The sequence below is a fragment of the Perissodus microlepis genome, chromosome 16, assembly GCF_051167445.1.
Source record: "Perissodus microlepis isolate ML-2025 ecotype Zambia chromosome 16, ASM5116744v1, whole genome shotgun sequence".
Taxonomy (NCBI): Eukaryota; Metazoa; Chordata; class Actinopteri; order Cichliformes; family Cichlidae; genus Perissodus; species Perissodus microlepis.
In genome coordinates, this window is record NC_140476.1 from 22770549 (window position 1) to 22792285 (window position 21737).

The following is a 21737-nucleotide window of genomic DNA, read 5'->3' on the forward strand; positions in this document are numbered from 1 at the left end:
ACAGGAAAAAAAATCACTTAAAATTGCATTTCGATAAAGACTTCTTTCTTTTATAAAAATGTGCATGTGCCTGTGTTTTATTGTGTGTGCTGATGCTAGTTTCAGAAAATGACAGAGGCACAAGGCCAGGAGTGTTTTTAATAGAAAACTGAAAGTGACATTGAAAAGATAAGAAAACATTGTTTTGGGATTCTCTAAGGGGGTATGCTCTTTTCTTCTCCGCTCCCTCTGTTTTCCTCGCCTTTCTCCCCCTCTGCTAGATCCCCAAATAAGTCCTTGGTCCATTAAATCAAGAAGATTGAGGACAGGCTTTTACTTTAATTCATAAATAATGAAATCTCTAGTGGGAGGTAATAAAACAATAAAACTTTTCAACGCTTCTGGTTAAACGAAATTCTTCTGAACAAAAGATTTTTAATGTTAAACATTTAACCAAATATGGAGGTTCCAGCACAGATATAAGAGAAGACAGAACTGACATGTCCAAACAGGCTACATCATATTCACACAAATGTAGAGTAGCCTTTGTTTTTTCTCAGAATTTATATAAAGACATGTTAAAGTAATTAAAGGATCACTATTGCAACAATGATACAGCATTCTCCTGTCACTGTTGTATAATAGTAATTAATCATTCTCTACCTCATTCATACCCAACTGTATGTCACAACATCAGATTTTCAAGACACAGTTATTGTGGGAAAAGCGACAATGATATTATTACAATATCAATAGAAAATTTAAAAGAAAATAATGCTGCTGGTCAAGTTCCCTTATAAATTTATCTTTTATTGCAAATGAGTTAATGCTCACATAGTATACTTACATGTCTTGTGACAGGTAAAGGCACTGGAAAAATAAGCTTATTATTCTGTTCTATATAGTGCAAATGTTGCTCTTTAAGGAATTCTGATCAACAGCTGCACTATATGGGATATACCTGCAGCTGTTTAAAATAAGCTTACCAACACTGATGGACAAAAAGACAATCACAATGCCTTTACCTGTCCTCTGCCCTTTCCACATAAAACTATAAAATAATTTAAAAGCCAGAGAGAAAGTGTCAAAGAACAGAAGGAAAAGACTGAATAGGATTCAAATGTCAGTTTGTTTGTATTTGTTAACCGACTGCAAATTGTAAGGCAGCATAGCTTTCAGCTTTTCTTACTTTCTTCTTGTCCCCTTTAAGTATTTAGCAAATGTGTTCCTCATGACTCATCTACCTGGCCTGAGGACCTGTTTGGTTGCTAGAATATTCAGCTTCACCCAAACAAACAGATATGCAAAGATCAGTGTGTGTGTGTGCAATAAGTAACAGATTTTTCACTACTGACAATTCATACCTTGCACAAATAAAAAATGCATTATTATCATCATCATTGCCTTTAGGGGTAAACACCTTTCTCTATCTTCGGGCACTCTATAAACATCCCCCTTCCCTTTCAAGCTCCTAGCCTCTGGTCCTGCACTGTTCTGCGAGTAGGAACAGTTTGTTGGATGAAGACAGGCCATCAGTCTCTCTCACCACATAGCCCACCAAACTATGGCAGCATAGATGAAGGTAGCACAATAGCAGGCAGCAACAACATGCAACCTCCTCCTTTTGAAAAGGTTTCACTCACAATTTAGATATGCAAACCACCTGTGGTTTTATGAGCACTGTTAACAAAATTACTAAACCTTAATCGATTATTATGATGATTAACTTATTAATACAAAAAAAGAGTAACATAAGAGAGTAAAAACATTTCCCTCCTCTATAATTATTGGCTTGCATGCATGACTTCACCTTGTTCTCACTCCTGGCCAGTCACTTGATCAAAGATTGCGATTTGAATGGTGATTTGACTGAGGACGTTTGACAGGTGGAGGTGCCGCCAACGTTGTGATTAGTGGACAGCTTGCCCCACCACCTGAGTCACAGTCACCCTGTGAGGGTGTTTCCTATTAGTTGTGTACTAAAGCACACCTAGGGGGCTGTGAATGAGTGTGTGCGTCTAGTGTGTGTGTGTGTGTGTGTGGCAGGGATCTCCTTCCTCCTTTCATTTCTGTCTAGTCATCTCCTGTCCCGGTCTTCCTTTCATTATGCATTTCCATCTAATTTCATCTCAAGCAATAAATACACAATCCTAATCAACATTGATGAGTGGAGGATGAACATCTGTGTATGTGTGTGTTCAAGAACCAATAAGACTTTCCTGTTACTTTTGTACTCATGATGCTTGAGTATGGAGAAATAAGCCAGTTTGTTAATCAGCTGCAGTCCTGCTTACTGTCATGTCTGTGATTATCCATGACCCCTCTTTATATGTGCATACATAGTTGAATGTGCCTGTGTGCATACAAGCATAACTGTACTCCTGCTTCCGGGCTCTCTGATTACAATGCACTGATTCACGACTGTTAAACCTGCCAAAACCTCATGCATCATTAAACCAATCAGATAACACAGCATAGAAAGTTTGATCCCCTTGATCACGGTGCCTTTATACTCCTGCTCACTTTTCCCTTACACTCAGTAAAAGAATAAAGACAAATAAGGGGGGGAGGGGCATCTTGGATCTTCAGAAAATATGTGTTTAAGATGCTATACTTTTTTCCTTTTTTTTGATTCACATGCCCACTGTGAAACAAGTGTGTGTCCTCAAAGGTAAATATCGATATTTATCTGTTGATGGCTATATGACCCAGAACTGTTCTAAAGAGGATACTGCTGACCTAATATGCCTGACAGGAAAATTTATTTCCAAGTTGGACCAGTCAAACATTAAGCTGACTACATAACGTTATAAATACCTGCAGGAAATGGTTCAAGAAAAGAACGTAACCTGCCAGTGTTCCCCAGAGCAAATAATCAGAAGAACTGTGAACTACTGTGCATGGATATTAATAAGACATCTTATTTAACTGATTTGAATCCATCAACCCATCTGTTTTCTTAACCACAGGAGGGCTGAAGCCCGTCCCAGCTGTCACAGGACGCCAGCACATGACAGGGGTAAAAAAGAGACAGACAACCATGTTTACTCACACCAAAATACCCAACAATTATGTCTTTGGACTGGGAGAAAACCACAGTTCCCAGTGGAAAACCACACAGTTACAAAGAGATCATGCAAACTCCTAGTTTTTCTCAACTGAACCTGGAACCTTCTTGCTGTGAGGTAACAGCATTAACCACTACACACCAGTGCACTAAATCAAACGAAATAAATTAGACCAGTATATGTTCATTAGGAGTCATTTATCATGTTAATGTCAGAGAGAAGTATATAACAAGACTATGATGGATTTAACGTAGAAAACATTCTGCAAACTGGTCTGCTGACTTAGCATCTGAGGACAACGGTCATTTTTTCAGGGCTTCTGCTGTATCCCTTGGATTCTGAGCTGAGACGTCCAGTTCCATCCGCTGATTTTTCACAAGTGCAGATAAATAAAAAGCTAATATACTTGCCACTAGACAAAAACTGATGGTTTTCAGATTTAAACTTCACTCTTATCTTCATGCAAACAAAGCCAGTTCAAACGTGTCTAGTCAATAGAGCTAAGATTACAGCAGACTACAGACACCAAAATCTTGACCTGTGTGGACATCAGGTTTAAAGAGATTACATAGTACATAACACTGGCAGTGGCATAACATACATGGGGGGGAAATCTGCATAACTGAACTGTGACTCTTCCAAAGGCTTGACACCAAATCAGAGATACGCATACATAAAGCTACTGCTAGCCCACTAGCCCATCTTTCTGCCTGCAACCACACTGGTCCTGTATCCTTGACATTTTTCATGGGTGGAAGCTAAACACAATGGAGGTTAAGGGGAGCTGACATGTTTGACAGGTTTTACAACTGATATTTCTGAAACACAAAGAGCATGACCAGAGCCGTGAAAGACAAACAATGTCACCAACCACCTTCGAAAGCATAATTTTCCCCTCAGTAATTTAAAACTCATTGTTCAACATTACCGTAAAAGCACTGCTCGCATTGAGCTAATAATACCACTAATTACGCACTGCATGCAGTGTTCCCTGTACTGTGGGTCTTTCTACCTAAAGCAGAGACTCAGTATACACACTGATATAAAAATATGAAAATTCATATAATAGACAAGGTAACATTCTACGATTTGTATGAAGTCACTCTTTGAATAGTTTATTCTGCTTCAATTTGTTGTTCCATTATTTCCAATTAATTTGAACACAGCATCTGTCACTGTGCTCAGCCAACTGTGAAGAAGAAAGGATTAAAAATGTCTCAGGGAGGACAACATGCACACACGTGGCTTTGGTGTCGCATTCTTACTCTAAATATTAATCGATATCCAGTCTGTAATCACAATACTTTTAGTAACAAAACAATTTTTGAGCTGAAAAGAAACAAAAAAAATGTTTTCTTTTTTTTTTTAAAGTGCTTGTCATGAATACAACTCACACCTGTGATAAATAGTGAGTCAAATAGTCAGTCAAGTCATTCATCAAGAACCAGGCAAAAATTACCCATCACATACACCGTAATTGGTTTCTCATCCCTCATGGCCTACATGTGTATTTCTTAGATATGCTGGACGTGTTGTTGGGCCTTTGCCAAATGTTTGCAGAAGCCGTCTCATGAAGGGAGAGTGATTACCATCTATCATTTATTTATAGTCAGCCCTGTATCCATGATTGAAGCACCTGTAAAATAGGCAATTTTACACTCACTGCACCTAATCACTCAGCTGTGGGAAATAACCTGTCCAAGGAAGCTGAGACCTGTCAGCCATCACTGGTACACAGTTTATATGAGCGCGTGTGTACACAATGCTATTCAAGTTGATTAAACAATTGTGTAAAGGTTTTGTATGGATACAAAGAGAACGCAAAAATAATCAGCGGCTTAAATCTTTAGTATGTCTCTGTTAAGCTTTTCGTAGGGTGAGAACACTAGGAGTGGAGGGGTGCAAGTTAGCCATGATTCGAGTTTTAAACTAGAAGACGATTCAAAAGTCTGAAAAATGAAGCAACAGTTTTGTTCTAAGTGGATATAGTACATGTGTAGAATTCACTTCATTGTTTAGTCAAATTTGTGACATTTCGTTTTTGTTTCATTTGTTTTCCATTTTTTACTTTTTGAACTACTGCTATTGCAGAGGTTAGTGTCACTATATTTTTCGAATACAGAGTTCTTGTGGAGGATCATTGCAGACCCTGGTGGCTGTAGGCCATATGTGCAGACATGTGCGGCAAAGGTGACAAACAGGACACTTCCTGTTCGTCACCTTTGCCGCTGCTGATTTTGACTGCATGTGATGGATGCTTTCAAAAACCAAATATCCATATGAACTGTTGTATCTGTTGAATCTGTTGTTAAAGTGTGGCGTGTGAACAATGTTACACAATGTTTTTTTTCATGTTACCCTATATGAGGGTGACCATATTTTGATTTCCAAAAGAGAGGACACTTGGCTCAGTCGTGAAGAACTTTAATAATACTGTTTGCTTAAAGAAAACTTTAACATATGTAAACAATGTCTTCTCTGTGTGGTTAATGAATGGTGAAATAAAAAATGTCCTATAGGCTTTTACAAGTTAACAAGTGCAAAAAAAGAGGACGGTTAGTCACCCTACCTATACACTGGATCCAATAATATAGCAAAAGAGCTTTCAAAAGAAAACCAGTGACACCTCATTTTTGAAAAACAGGAAAAACTTGCATAAAAGAGTCTTTTTATGCAACAGTGCTAAACATACTCAAAAAACAAATGGTAAAAGAATCAGCAGACTGCCCCAATCAGTATAACAATTTTGTACTCCTTTGTAAAAGGATCTAATTGCAGCAGAAGAATAAATAAGCAGAAAGAAGATTAACAAGAGAAGGTGCAAACTACAGATGACTCGACAGCTTTGCAAATAAGCCAGTATAAAAAACAGCATCCCGTAGCTCCACTACAACACTGCAACACATAAAATCTGAAAATACCCCTCACAAAGCTGTTGGCGATTCACTGTTATACAATACAGTACATTGCCATAGTAAATACGAAACCGCCAAGGCAAATCGCACAAGCTTAGCGAGGCATTGTCATGACACCAGCTTTATTCACATTATTTGCAAAACCCATGGATGGTTTAGCTTGAATTTCAAAGATTTTAATAGTTGCCAGCAAGGCTTGTGTTCTTAATGAGGCAATATTAATATCTAAACATTTGAAGACTGGCTAGTACATCCTATATTTAAAAAATAAATAAATAAAATCAGACACTAAACTTGGCTTATGAGATGGAATGAGGTAAGTATTCATTTGAACAGTCAGCATTTCCATTACCATAACTAGCGAGCCTCTGTATCTGATATAAACTTCTTACCTGTTTGAGCTTCTTCAAGTCTTCATCCAACTCCAGATTGTCCAAAATAACAGCCACAAAAAGACTGAGCAGAATCTAAAATGCAATAAGACAAAGTGCCATTGAACATTTCCTGTGTCATTAATATCATTAAAGTAATAATAAGATGTTTTCAAGTATGGAGTCCGCTCAGTAATTGTATTTGTTGCTCGTTTTCTCACGGGAGACATCCTATCTGTCTAGAGTGAGCTGTGAGTCATCTAGAGAGCGTCTGTGCTGGCTGATGGCTCCCCGTATCAGAAGGCCAAACACTGAAATGTCAGCACTTCTTACGCCTGCAAGTCTGATTAACTGTGATTAGATGTGCCAGTTGAGAGAACAATGAAGGGGCATGGCACTAATTGAAAATATAAAGAAAGAAATCCATGTATCCTTTCGTCACTTTAAACTTCTAACTAGTTTTTAACAGAGAAAAACACAGAATACAGAGTTTTAATATAGATTTCTATTGTCAATTTACAATGTACTAAAACACAATTCCAACAGTCTATTTAATTCACTTTACATTTCATGCAGCATCATTTCTTCCTCACCAGGGTGGCAAACAGATGGTAGAGGATGAAGTAAATGGCTACAACTGGAGCCCACATATGACCTACAGCCACCAGCGTCTGGTCCATGACATCTATCCAGCCCTCCTGTGTTAGAATCTGGAACATGGACATGAATGCCTGAAGGGAGGGAAGCACAGGGTAAAAGCAAGTGAGCGAGACTGAAGGCCAGAGAAGCCAACTAAAGTGAAAGCAGCCCAGAGCGGGAAAGAAAGACAAAAGCAAAAAGGAAGGAAATCAAACCGAGAAAGACATTTGGCATTTGAAAGATTCCCTTTCACTGGTGAGCAAATCACACAGCTAATGCACATATCCCCTTCTGACCATCTTTCACAACCGTGTGACTAAGATTTCCAAACATAAGCAATGCAGAAAAAAAGCGAGACGACAGCTTTTTCCTTTTCCCCCCTCTCCTCTGGTCTCCTGCCCTCTCATGCACTCGAGAGAGGTCAGATGAAGGTGTAGGGAACAGCCAGCTGCGACACGACAGCCCCTGGAGTCAAATGGCACGCCTGCACTTTCTTCTTACCCTTTCTCCTTCAGACAGCACCCACCCAGCTGGCCCCACACCCCCGCCCACCCCAACCGCCTCTGCCCCTCCCACCTGCTACAATGTCCCAGTCACTGCACATAAAGACAAAACCCAACAACAGGTCTGCCCATAGGGAAGACAGCCAAACGTGATTAAGTATGACGTGACTGGATGCATCTATGTGAGTGTGTGAAACAGAAGAGGGAAAGTAAGAGAGAGAAGGGGAAACACAGCAAACAAGTGGCATCTGTTCATGAGCAGCCCTTCATATCCCGCTGTGCCTAGGATCAGAGAATCGTTGGAAAGGAGAGAAGGAAAAAATAGGAGATGGAAAGACGTCGCTAATGAGAGAGAGAAGCTTGCGAGCACTTAAAAATCAAAGGAGATGCCACATCTGTCGACCTGTCATGCTACCCATTATCAGCATCTGCAGGGCCTCCCCACTGGATGCATGAGATTTCCTTATTGGTGCTGCTCATAAAAAAAGAAATAAATAAATTCCTTTCGGTGTAGTTTATGTACCCGAATAGTTCAATTTAAATTGCACTGCATGTTTGCCTGAGAAGAAACTATTCCTTTCCACCCCACAGGTCCCCTCTTCTGGATACAAGATGTATGTTATTAAAACACAACCTTGGGCAATTTTGAAAAGGTTGCAGAGTGTAGCACACACAATAGAGAGGCTGCCTGGCAGTGCAATGGAAATGCAAGCAGCACTGCTTTTTCTTAATTTCTTAAGAACTTAAGAACATCACACTGAGACAAAGCTGACAAAAGAAAAACTGAATTTTAACTCTTGATGGCAGCCTACTAAACAGTCTCTTCAAATAAATCATGGTTACTGAAGATGTCTAAGGAACTAAGAATGACCACAAACCCACAGACAAGACAATCTTGGCTCTATAAATATACATAAGCTTCAAGGTTGCTTACCCTGGGGAAGGTGGTGAAACGGTCCAGCTCCTCCACAAAGCAGAACATTTGCAAGCTGATAGCAGACATTACGATGAGAAGGCTGGCTGTGAACACCACCAGGCTGCCTAATTTTTTACCTGGTCCGAATATCTTATAGACAAAGTCTTCCAGAGCTGGGGAAATCTTAATCAAGCGCACCACACGTAGCACCTAAGGGAAAGAAAAAGACATCATTACCATCAGGTTGCTTTCTGTGCCCCCCTTTTCATAAAGTTTATAATTTAGGTTTTAGGGAGAATTTAAAATACATATCATGGCTATAAAAAGCAAACATAGCAGCACATTGATTACATATTGATTTTAAAAGTGAGAGCATTAAACTTGATCCAGTGGTAACAGTGAGGTGATACTGTGGTCTGTCAGTGGGATTAGTCCCTAAATTGCTTGTGGTGACAACAATCCCAAAAGGTAATGCATCTTTGTCAGGCTTGGATCAGAGAGTAGCTATTGATCGAGCTCCTCTCTGCAAAGCCTTCGACCACAGGCTTTTCTTTAGAATCCCATACTAGGCCAAATAAACAGCTCTCTCCTATATCCTAGATATACAACAAAATAAAAAAGACAAACATAGGATACTGTTCTAAAAGGAAGCCTCAAGTAAAAAATAAAAAATAAAGACAGTAATAACACTCACAGCAGAAGTGATACAAAGTATGTTCCACTCTTCACATACCATAATAGCAACTGTCTATTTTAAAATAAATTAATAATTTGAGGCTAAGGACAAAGCAAACAAGGGTAAATCCACAGAGAATACAAGGCAATTACCAGCAAAATTAGTCGTCCCCCCCCCTTCTTCAAACAACAAAGCTGCTGCTGTCTTGTTTTTATTCTCAGAATTCATATTAGGTACATTGAGGTATTGCCATTATGGCAATTCAAATTCAGACTGAAACAAATCTCCATTCCTTAAAACCAGACGTGACATTAGCAAAAAGCAGCTTGGTTTGGCGACAAGATGATGTTGACTTAATCAAAACCTTGTTCTTGTATGCCAAATAATATAGTGTATCTGACACTGATAATTAACAATAAATGACACCCAGAGAATCATTTTCCAGCTGGGTTGGTGCTTGAGCTTCTGAATTCGGCTTCATGCAAGCCAATGCAATTCTTAACATGAAACTAAACTGCGTGATGTGCCATACTGTCACTGTCAAAGATATCAAAGTTACCCAAGTAAGCATTTAAAGCCATATTAATAATAATAAATACCAATGATTTTAATTTGAGCAGTGGACTCTTACAAGAAACACTGAACAATTATACCACTTCCTGCCTTTCTCAATAAATAAATTAATAACGCACACAGATGGGAAGTGTCCATTCTCCTGGCCCATTTATATGGGCTGTTTAGGCTGAATGGACCTTTGAGCATGTGTGTGTGTGTGTGTGTGTGTGTGTGTGTGTGTGTGTGTGTGTGTGTGTGTGTGTGTGTGTGTGTGTGTGTCAAAGTTTTACAATAAGCAGGAACCTAAAGAATGAAGCTTTTCAAATGCCCCGTTAGACAGAACTAAATAAAAAAGAGACAATACAAAATTGTCCAAGACAGAAACCTGATTTGAGCACAGAAAATTTAAATTAATTACTCATGACAAAATGTCATCTTCTTAAAGTGCAACCTGCTTGGAAAAAGATGAAAAGTAAGAGTGATCAATGAGTGAGACAGAAGCAATGCACTTAAATTAAAGATTCTCTAAAAAAAATTACTTATTAGTTAAAAGGATGGAGTAATTGCATTAGAAAAAATGGTGAAAACATTGTGTACAACCACTGACGGCATTTTTTCTATACACATAAATTCAATCACACTTAACAGAATTAAAATAAATACAATGTTCATTTTGGAAAAACTCATATAACAGTGTAACAAATATCAAGTGAACTGTAGCTTTCAACTGTTCAGCCACAGCTAATCTCTATATTTCCAGGTCTCGAATTGAAAGCCTTGCACATGTGGGAATGGCAGCTATTGTGAGAGAGTCAGCGGGCAGATTGTTTGGTCAAGGCTCATTAAAAACCCATCGAGAAGCCTCTTCCTGCTAGATCATCCTCTGAGCTCTGTCATAGTTACTAGATCAAGGTCAATCGGTTCAAATTTGGTCCGATACAATACTTAAAGGCTTTGTTAGAGCAACAAGGCACCTTCCCTTATGGGCCATTTGTTTTTCTGGCCTGAACACTGGAATGCAAAAAAGAAAAAAAAATGTGCAAACCATTTTGGAGGATGTAAGATCACACCCACACAAGCATTCAAGGACAACACAGAATTTGTAGAGAAAAAAAAAGCATGGAGCACTACAACTAGCACCTACAAAAGTGTGGCCAAAGGCATAATACACTGTTGCTTCCACCAACAGAATAACATCCCAGCTGTTTGGCTCATATGCAAAAGTCACATAACTGATCCCTACAAAATACCAATAAATAACCAGAATGTAACTTTTCACTGAAAATATCCATGAAAACATCAGATATCTACACAATACTGAGAAATAAGGAACATAAAAACTTAATACTAAACTAATTTTATCCAGGGTACAACCTGGACAGGTCGCCAGTCTGTTGCAGGGCTAACACAAAGAGACAGCCAACCATTCACACTCACTTTCACACCTATGGGCAATTTCGAATTACCAATTAACCTTGTCCTACTAACTGACTGTCTTAGGACCGTGGGAGGAAGCCCAAGTACCCGGAGAGAACCCACACAAGCACGGATAGAACATGCCAACTCCACACAGAAAGGCACCAGCCAAGTGGTGGATTTGAACCCAACAAGGTCCTGGGGTAAAGAAATTTCAGTCATCAGAAAATACAGTTAGGTCCCTAAATATGTTTAGGCATCTTTACATTACCACAATGAATTTTAAATGAAACAACTCAGACGAGTTAAAGTGCAGACTTTCACCTTTTATTCAGTGGACTGAACAAAAAGAAAGAATAAAAATGTGATGAACTAAATCACTTTTTAATACAATCCCTTCATTTCAGGGGCTCAGAAGTAATTGGCCAAATTAAATAACTGAAAATAAAATGTTCATTTCTAATACTTGGTTGAAAACTCTTTGCTGGCAATGACAGCCTGAAGTCTCGAACTCATTGACATCACCAGATGCTCGGTTTCCTACCTTTTTAATGCTCTGCCAGGCCTTTACTGCAGCGGCTTTCAGTTGCTGTTTGTTTGTGGGCCTTTCTGTCCGAACTTTAGTCTTCAACAAGTGAAATGCATGCTCGCGTCAGATAATATCAGGTTTCGTCCTGGGACGTTCAGGTCTTTTTGTGACGCCGAGTTCACCAGTGCTTTCTTTCTTTATCAGGATGTACCACTCCTAGAATGGTTTTTTCTGTTTTTGCAGTTAAAGGATGGCTTGTTTCACCTTTATGGAGAGTTCCTTGACCACATGTTGTCTGTTCAAAGAAAAATCTTCCAAATGCAAGCACCACACCTCAAATCAACTGTAGGCCTTTTGACTGCTTCATTGACAATGACATAACAAAGTAAGTGCCTACACTGCCCATAAAACAGCCTTTGATTCATCATCCAATTACTTTTGGTCTCTTTAAAAAGAAGGTGGCACATGTTAAGGAGCTGAAACCCTTAAACCCTTCACCCAATTTGAATGTGGATACCATTAAATGAAAGCTGAAAGTCTACACATTATGTCCATGTCCAGTATATAACTATAATTGGAATATGTTTCAGTAAACAGGTAAAAAAATCAAAGTTGTGTCCAAATATATATGGATCTAATTGTAGATTGTGTGGATGGATTCATGGATTCAGGGGTCCAGTCAGATCACAACTGTAAATTGTAATTTTACCTCTTTGCGTGTTCCCCTCAGATCCTCAGACTGATTAAAGATATACTTTGAATTGGCTTTGGATTAACTTTAAATGTTTCCATCTTAAGACTTAAGTAAAAGGCAATGTTTTGAAAATCACTTAAAAACCTACTTTTATTTGATGACAACAAATCAGATGATGAAATGGACATTTCTTTTTTATTTGACTAAAAAAGCCTGGGACATGGGCCTGTTTGCTACTGTGTTGCATCACATACTCTTTTAGCAGCACTCCAAAAGCAATGGGGTACTGAGGAAACCAATTACTTACCATTTTGGGATCTTTTGTTTGTATATGTTTTTTTTCTTTACACAGAAGAGTTTTAACATATTGTGGGTGCAGAAACAACATTAACAGTGGTTCCTCAGCCTGTGCAGCGATTACACGTCTGTTTTTAATGCAATGCAGCCCAAGGGCCCGAAGATCCTCGAGACGGCCATTTAGGATTGGCTTTCAGCCCTGGCCCTCGGTGCAGATTTCTTCTCCTGTCTGTTGTTGCCTCCACTTCTTTTAAAACATTTTTCCTGGCTTCAATTTAAAATAAGCATGTTCTCAGTTTAAACATCTGATACTGTGTCTTTGTTCTATTTGCAATTACATATAGAGTTGAACTCTTCTGCACATTTTTGTATTCTGATATTATTAACATTTTTCACACCACAACATTTTTTTTAAGTAGAGTCCAAAAAATGTTGCAGAGCGTAAACCCGACATGTGATGTTTGAGGGCTCCTCCAATCCCAGAATCGATAAAGACACTCTCCTGATATATTTGGAATCATTATTGTCACAGCAAAACATGAAATAACTTTAAATGTATGGAAGAACAGAGACTAGTGATATGGTTTATTTGCATGATCACAGGAAAGTTACAAAACGATTCACAGCATCTGTTCTTCATGGGACTGATAAATGTGTACGGAATCATGCTTTTTCAATCAAAATGCATGAAAATCTTTATGCATGTAGTTGTGCAACCATACCTGAAAGTAGGTAAACTGGGAATGGTAGAGGTCAGGGTAGATGTGCAGAGTGGTTCCCACCACCAGCAGAGATTCAAACTTGTGCAAAGAGGAGCTGATGTAGCCAGTGAAGCCTAGACACCAGATCTTCAGAAGAGCTTCTAGGTCAAACAGCACAGTAAATGCAACCTAGGACAGAAGGGGGAAAATCCCTTTTTGCATTTGACATCTTTCAGGAGGGCATATACTATAATATTCTGTGGATGACCTTCTATTTATGGCTACAATGCACTGTCGCAAAGCATGCTGATATATAACATTTTTTTAATATAAAAAGAAATATTGATGATGAAATTGTTTAAAATAATACAACCCCATTACTAAGAAGTAGAGAGGATGTGTCCAACCAAAAACATCCAACAGAAACATAGACAGCTCAAAAAAATGTAGGACAGTGAGATGTTTACCACTATATTACATCAGTACTTTGCCTGTTTCAAAAAGTATTTGAAACAAAAGGAGGCTGATTGTTGTGCTTTTTTTTAAGCAAACATATTTTTGTGTGTGTTTCTCTTCATGCTTTCAGAGGGTGACAGACCAGGACTACAGACAGGTCACTTTAGTACCCAGATCCTTTAACAGCAGAATATGGTTTGGCATTGTCTTACTGAAACAGCCACATACTGTTCACAGTGACCTCACACGTGCAAATTCACTATTCCGTGTGCACTAATGCACTCTCAAATGATTTCTTTTTTTTTTTGCTTCTTTTTTATTTTAAATCTGTATCTTCTAGTCGAGCTGACAGCAATAGTAAAACACTGGACTACCAAGCAAAGGATCTGACACATTCTGTAAAACATGCATTTCTCTAAACCGAATGCCTCGTTCCTATATACCCTTCAAATCCTTCACACAGATTAGAACAAATCTGCAGATGGGTGTCTGCATGATAGGAAAGGAAGGAGACAGAAGGCAATATTTTGTGTGGGTTTTCCCTTTTCTTATCTCCTCCATCCAGCTGTATAAGAGAGTGAGGTGTGAAGTGACTGGGATAGTGGGCACAATCCTTATCGTCATTGTTGGTGTGATGTCACCTGCATACAGATGACATCAAACCAACCTGAAGGACACACAGTATCACACTTGTGTATATTCTAAAACGATGAAATAAAAAAAACAAAAAAACAAGAATTACCGTAAAGCTGTTTAATCTTAAAACAGAATACTCTGCGTTTAATTAAAATTAATAATAAAAGTTGTCATAGATTTGCATTCACATATATATATAGATAGATAGATAGATAAATAAATCTCACCTCTGCCAGGTAAAACTCATCATAGTGTCTGCGGTGATTCTCGCCTTTATAATAGTTGCTAGCAGCAACGATGACATCCACGGCAACCATGCTTAAGATGAACATGTGGAACACAGATGACCGCATCATTTGCTGTGTGAAAAGCAGAAAGGTAATTGAAGTAGAATAGCAGGAATGCTTTTGTTTTCTTTTACTCAAATAGACACAGGAGACAATTAGTATTTAGACCATTAGCTGGCAGCGAGTCAGTCTGGAACGCTTCCCTCAATTCAGCATGTTGGACAGTAGTTGACTGTGTCAGTCCAATCTGTTCAGACTTTGACAGATTGATTGATAATTTGGACAATCTCTGTCAGTGGAAACAAAAACACCACAGAAAAACCCCACTTGCCTTGACTGAGAAAACAAAAAATGTATTGCATGGTGTTCGATAAGAGATCTGCAATTGTGACTTGCTCAGCTAGAGTTTGTGTTTATCTGAGATTTTAATGAACTAGCACAGACAAAGGATAACACAAATTTAAACAGCTGGATATAGCTCCAACTGCAGTAAAAAAAAAACAAAGGGTTTGATAGAACACACACTAAAGGAGATATAGTGCTGTGAAAAGTGTGGCCCCCTTCCTGGTTTCTTGTTTTGTTTTGTTTTTTACAAATTTGTCACACTTAAATGTTTCTGATCATCAAATAAAATGTAATATTACACAAAGATAACCAGCATAAGTTATCTTTGTGTAATACTGAAGTAATGATTTCATTTCTCAAGGGGAAAAAAAGCTATCCAAATCTAAATGGCCTTGTGTGAAATAATAATTCAATTCAATTTCAATTCAATTTTATTTATTTATATAGCGCCAAATCACAACAAAAGTCGCCTCAAGGCGCTTTATATTGTACAGTAGGTCGCACAATAATAGATACAGAGAAAAACCCAACAATCATATGACCCCCTATGAGCAAGCACTTTGGCGACAGTGGGAAGGAAAAACTCCCTTTTAACAGGAAGAAACCTCCGGCAGAACCAGGCTGAGGGAGGGGCAGGGCCATCTGCTGCGACCGGTTGCAGCTGATGGCCGGTCGCAGTTACCTTGCAGGAGATGGCCGGTTGGCACCTAAACCTAATAACTGGTAGTGCCACCCTTGGCTGTAAGAACTGCAATCAAGTATTTGCAATAACTGGCAATGAGTCTTTTACATCACTATGGAGGAAGTTTGCGTTTTGGATCATTGTCCTGCTGCATAACTCAATTGTGCTTGAGCTTCAGGGCATGAACTAATGGGCGGATAGTCTCTTTTAGGGTTCAGCAGTAATCAGACCTGGGTGTGGCTAGTGAAAGTGAACTCAGCTTTGCAGACATGTTGCTAATGAATGTTAAGTCGTGATTTAAGAAGAGGGGGGAGTTACTTTTTTACATAGGGCCAGGTAGGGTTGGAGAGCTTCTTTCCCCTTTAATAAATCGTCTAATTTAAGTGTGACAAATATGCAAAAAGTAAGAAATTGGCCAATACCTTTTCAACACCCTGTATGATGGACATCAGGTATTTAAATTTAGAACAAGACAATAGCAATTTAGTTTTAAGTGCCCACCTGGAATGCATTGGGCATGTGTATGTACATATACAGAGTACAGAAAAGCATAAAGTCCTACATGAAATTTAAAAGCAATTAAGGGGGTTTCGTTAAATACTATGACAAACATTATTCCAGACATCAGAATCAGTGTGCATTCAGACAGGCAAAAACAAGAAAAAGGGAGCAATAAGTGTATGCGTTTACCCTGAAAAAAGCAGAGGCTTTGAAAGCCTCCGATAACATCACATGATGAAAATAATCACGGAATACGAGAATGTGAAGAAACTGACCCACAGTGATCCGAGACACAGACTGCTCTTTCAGAAAAATGTGGTAATGACGCATTCTTTTGGAAACAATGCGACAGATGTGATCACAGCCCTAAACTGCACATATTGTATATGGCAGGATGAACAGCATGTGAGTGGGTAGAACGACTCACCCTAAAAAAAGACTTGCATGTGAGATTAGCAATAGGAAGGACTGAAAAAGTGGAAAGTGAGAGGAAGACTTTAAGACAGATGAAGATCGTTTGCAACATTGCTGGAAAGATCAAATTCGCCCCAGGAAAATGGGCCCCCTGCCATTCACCCTCCTACACACAAGGACACTTACAGTACAAACTCAAAAGTCTAGAAATCCAGATCTGCACTCAGTTTGCTTTGAAAACAAGTGAAGTGATGAGGAATTATTAGATAAACTTACACAACCACGCTACAGAATGACAGGTATATTACATGATGTATTGCATGCTGTTTTACCACACTTATGTTTACCTGACAAAAATCTCTTACAGTACAAAAACAGACTTCTGTCAGGAGCAATGGCACTGGTAGCACACCTTGATCATTGCCAGTATTCTGTCTCCTATATGTCTATATTGTTTTCTTTTACTTTTGGCTTTTTCTAACCTTAGCCAAATACCTTTAAGCTTCCTAATAAAGCAAACTAAAAAGCAGCAGACTGTTAGCTTAAAACTTTCCTTTTTGCTGAAGCATATAGTTAGGGCTGGATCAGGTGACCCTGAATCCTCCCTTAGTTATGCTGCAATAGACGTAGGCTGCCGGGGGACTCCCATGATGCATTGAGTTTTTCCTTTCCAGTCACCTTTCTCACTCACTATGTATTAATAGACCTCTCTGCATTGAATCATATCTGTTATTAACCTCTGTCTCTCTTCCACAGCATGTCTTTATCCTGTCTTCCTTCTCTCATCCCAACCGGTCGCAGCAGATGGCCGCCCCTCCCTGAGCCTGGTTCTGCTGGAGGTTTCTTCCTGTTAAAAGGGAGTTTTTCCTTCCCACTGTCGCCAAAGTGCTTCCTCATAGGGGGTCATATGATTGTTGGGTTTTTCTCTGTATCTATGAAGCGCCTTGAGGCGACTTTTGTTGTGATTTGGCGCTATATAAATAAAATTGAATTGAATTGAATTAACCAGCAGGGCTGCATTGCAATTACAGAGGGTTAAAGAGGGAGGGGTTAAAAGGAGCAGTTTTGAGGTTAAGCACACAGGTTCAGGGGCAATTGTGGGTCTAAATCGGTTAGACATATGTCTAAATTCTACTGAGTTCACTTTCCTGGGATCATTGCTTTCACAGCCTTAAATACGAAGAGGCAATACTAAGTTAGTAATATCCCTAAGTTTCTGACAGCTTAAAATAAACTTGGGCTTTAAATCCAGGCTAACAAAGGAGTGTTTGGCTGCCCTCTCTGGTTGAAACTTTCTAGTGCGATTCCCGTATCATGCATGCTGGGTTGGATGTGATCAAAAATTCACTCGACTGGTCAAGCAACAGCACCATAACTTTTACATCACGGCAGGTGGATGAAAACTTAAACCACTGGATGTCAGCAAAAACAAGATCTTCAGCTGGTGTTAAGGTGCTCTTTAAGATGATGTCATTTGCATAAGACCCAGTCATATACAGAGCTATGAAACTGCCAGTATAGTCAGCCAAATCTTTCACAAATCTTTTTCTTTTTTCACTTCATGTTTGTTGTAAAATTCTTCCTACTTTTGAAAACTCAACTTACTGGCTAGGCTAACAGAGCTCATAGCCTTGGGGATGGATGTTTTTGTGTCGAACTTACACATGCCCACTCTAGACACACAGTGCTTAAGCTCCCTGACTGAGATTGGACGTGACAAAGCAGTTTGACATTTCCAGCAACCAGACGTTCTCCCCCATGGGTGTTTTGGCTGAATGGATCTGTGTGTGTGTGTGTGTGTGTGTGTGTGTGTGTGTGTGTGTGTGTGTGTGTGTGTGTGTGTGTGTGAGGAAGCAAGACAGAGGCATACTGACAGAGAGCAGAAAGTACATGCTTGTGTGTATGAAGCAGTCAATTTTCTTAAGGTCCTGACTTTGCCCATATTCTCTGTCAGCTTTTGGGAATCACATCTCTAAGAAAACCTGGAGAGCAGTGTCTACTTCGAACATCTGTCATATGGAGATACAGCCCTGTAACCATTCACGTCTGCCACAAAACAACCTTTTGATCTTGCCCTCACGCTGCCATTTGTGCTAAATTGCCTAAACATGCAGAGCAATTCGCCGTATAACACTCTCCATGTTGTTCCAAAGGCAAAATGGCTGAGTTTCCTTAATGCAGCTGATGACACTGGCACACCCTGTATGGCCTCAAGATGTCAGAATCAATTTAAGAGCATCAACTGCAGTACAAGAAGGCTCTCCCCTGCTGTTTGATGTTCCTCAGCTTGTATGTCTCTGAAATCCTTTGCCACTTGTTTGATGGATGCTATTTATTCGAGCTGCCTCTGGCTGATTCTTAGAAATACCAGGTGCTCATTGCACACAGGCACAATCATGCGTGCGCGCAGACACACACACACACACACACAGACGAAAATATGAAGTTGATGATTGCTGAAATAGAATAGAACATTTTAATCAATTTCTTGTTTTCTCCCAAATCTACGACATGACAATATACAGATAAACTATATACTATATATAAGCATCCACATATTTGAAATGTAATGTCCACCTCACATTTACTAGCAACTGCTTCCTGAAGTTCCACACAGAAAAGTTACTAATGACACACAGAGAGAGAGAGAGAGAGAGAGAGATGGTGAATTCAAGTGTTGCAAGCAGCTGCACATTAAGTTGTGATTTTGTCTTTTTTCCAGTGAATAATAGCACAATTTTCTCCGTGAGTGAAGCAAACTTTAATTTCCAATACATAGCACAGCATACCTCCGACATGCAGCGTGTACTCAGCTCTTATGTTCTAGACTGCAACAGATTGTCCATGATGGAAATTATACATGCAAATAGCGTTGTGGAGAAAAGATCATTTCGACTGGCATGCAAATTGGTATCTAGGGAAAAAGAGCACTCAGTGTGTGTTTTTTTCTGGTAAAATTAAAAGTGCAATTGAAAAAAAATACAAAGGAATAGGTAATGAACATCTATTTCTCTTTTTGTGAAGACTTCTCGTTACTTGACTTGTGCACTTTTGTTCCTTAATGCTAAGTCAATCTGAACAGTGAAGCAAATTCTCACTCACTAAAGGCTCTGGTCAGTGAAGAATAAACCATAATCTCACCAAAGAGCTGAGACAACATTCAGCTGTCCTCATATAAGAGATGTAGCGACACAAGCCGCTGTAAGTAAAGAGACCAATCCTCTGAATGATGGGAAAATATCCATAATACCTGGAAATTTTCCAGGGCCTGCAACTGTAACACAATCAACAAAGAGACGCAGACTGGCTGCTTCCTCGTCTTCTGTCTGTTCCCTCAGACTGCCAAGGAGGACAAATGCTCTTTCCGCTGGTACATGAGAGGAGTGTAGCACATGTGCACATAGCTGGCAGGGAAAAGCAGTAGTCACACAGGAATTGCCACCAACAGACTGGGCCATGTTCTGGCACCTACTGCTGCTACAGTTTTCTCTCCTGTTTACTGAGATTAAGAAGAACTTGAGTGGGATTACAGACTGTTTTGCTTGAGTTATCTCTATACTTGACAAAGAGTTCTCTTAAGGCTTTTTTATTCCAACCGAATTAAAAAAAATAAATAAATAAAATATGCAAACCAAACATCGTAATTCAGAAGCCTACTGTCAAATTAAGATATCAACACAGAGTTATTGTAATTCAAAGCTTTTGGCTGAAGGAGTGGGTGCATAAAGTCTTACTGGGCTGTGGATCAAGTTAAGTGGGTGCCCCTTGACTTATTACGGCCTTGACTACAGCAGGCTGACTCATGTCTCTGGCTGGAAAAAGGGTCTTAATAAAACATGATGGTCTCCCTTTAATATCTGCTGGCTTTGCCACCTCTGCGTCCATTCCGTGTCTTAGTCCTAGAATAGGACTGTGTGGTGTATCTAATTTCAGAAAATATATCACTGTGCTCCTGTCTAGACTGAAAGAACAATTACATTCAGAGCTGATCTCACAGGAACAGTCACATGTTGTTCACTTTCTTCTTGTAGATGATCCATTTCACATTACACACATATGCACTACCTACCTTGCTATGTCTTTCTTTTCTGCATCCTGTGTTTTCCTCATCTAATTTCCCTTCTTTGTACCCTCTTTCTCCTTCCACGCAGAGTCAAACTGACCTTAATTTTCACACATTGTAGATCTTTGTGTTTGTGTGGCTGCCTAAAAGTATACGAGTGGTGTCACTGAGAAGATCCAAAAGACAAAGATCAGTGGCAGGGACAAATAGGGAGCTCAAGAGAATCAATAACCTCTGGCTTTAGGGAGAGAGAGGTCAAAAAGATCCTCCTTTTGCTCAGTAAGCTAGTGGTTTATCCATCACACTGCATTTAGCTCTGCAGATGAGGAGTGAGGAACAGCAACTGCTCATTGGCAAAGAGACAACGCAAAATTAAACACATGACTTTGCTGGATTACTAGAAGACCTGAACATTCATTATTGCTTTTCCACTTTCCCTAAGTGGTCATTTGAAGCTCTTTTAATTATTGACTCCAACAGTATATATCTGCAGTGAGTATTTCTCTTTATTTTGCCTATAGCAGCCAAAGCACCAATCTGCGGTATAATTATGGCACGGTGGAGCATCAGGGGCTAATTAGCAGACCAAATCTATGGGGAAAGGAACAGAATGCTTCATTAACCTCAACCGGTCTCAGACTGAAAACCCTTAAATAAATACTGTCCAAGCAGTCTGTGTGATTAAAATATAGCAAAGAGAGACCTTCTGAATGTAAGATGGCTCCTACAGGCACTGCTAAAAACTCACAGGAACACTCGTGCATGTCTTTTGTTCTCACAGCCCTTAATTCTGAACTCTACTGCTGATTATAATGTCTAAACATAAAAATGTGCTTTTAATGCTATAGCAAAGAGAAACATGCAAATATGTATATGAAAATGACTGTTGGTAGATTTCATGAGCACAAATATGCAAATGTAAAGTTTTTAGTGTCCGAAAGCGAAAAGAACAGAATATTCTAATTCAACAAAAATGACAACCAGGATGCCATATGTTGTCAAAATTTTGATTAAGACTATACTGCTGTAAGACAGCATTAGTTAAAAATGAGATAATAAAAACATTAGAAAAACAGCTGTTAGAGTGGACGAGG

The 21737-nt window shown here is 39.2% G+C and overlaps 1 protein-coding gene across 3 annotated transcripts in view; it reads right to left on the reverse strand.

Moving 5' to 3' along the window:
* Window positions 1–21737, reverse strand: part of nalcn (sodium leak channel, non-selective) — a 67711-nt gene that overhangs the window by 25760 nt on the left and 20214 nt on the right. For all 3 annotated transcript variants that reach the window (XM_084954491.1, XM_084954492.1, XM_084954489.1), the window contains 5 exons: window positions 14579–14710; window positions 13281–13448; window positions 8410–8601; window positions 6927–7064; window positions 6355–6429 (listed from right to left, as the gene is read on the reverse strand). In XM_084954491.1, coding sequence (XP_084810617.1) covers window positions 6355–6429; window positions 6927–7064; window positions 8410–8601; window positions 13281–13448; window positions 14579–14710 — 705 coding nt within the window. The remainder of the gene's footprint in view (window positions 1–6354; window positions 6430–6926; window positions 7065–8409; window positions 8602–13280; window positions 13449–14578; window positions 14711–21737) is intronic.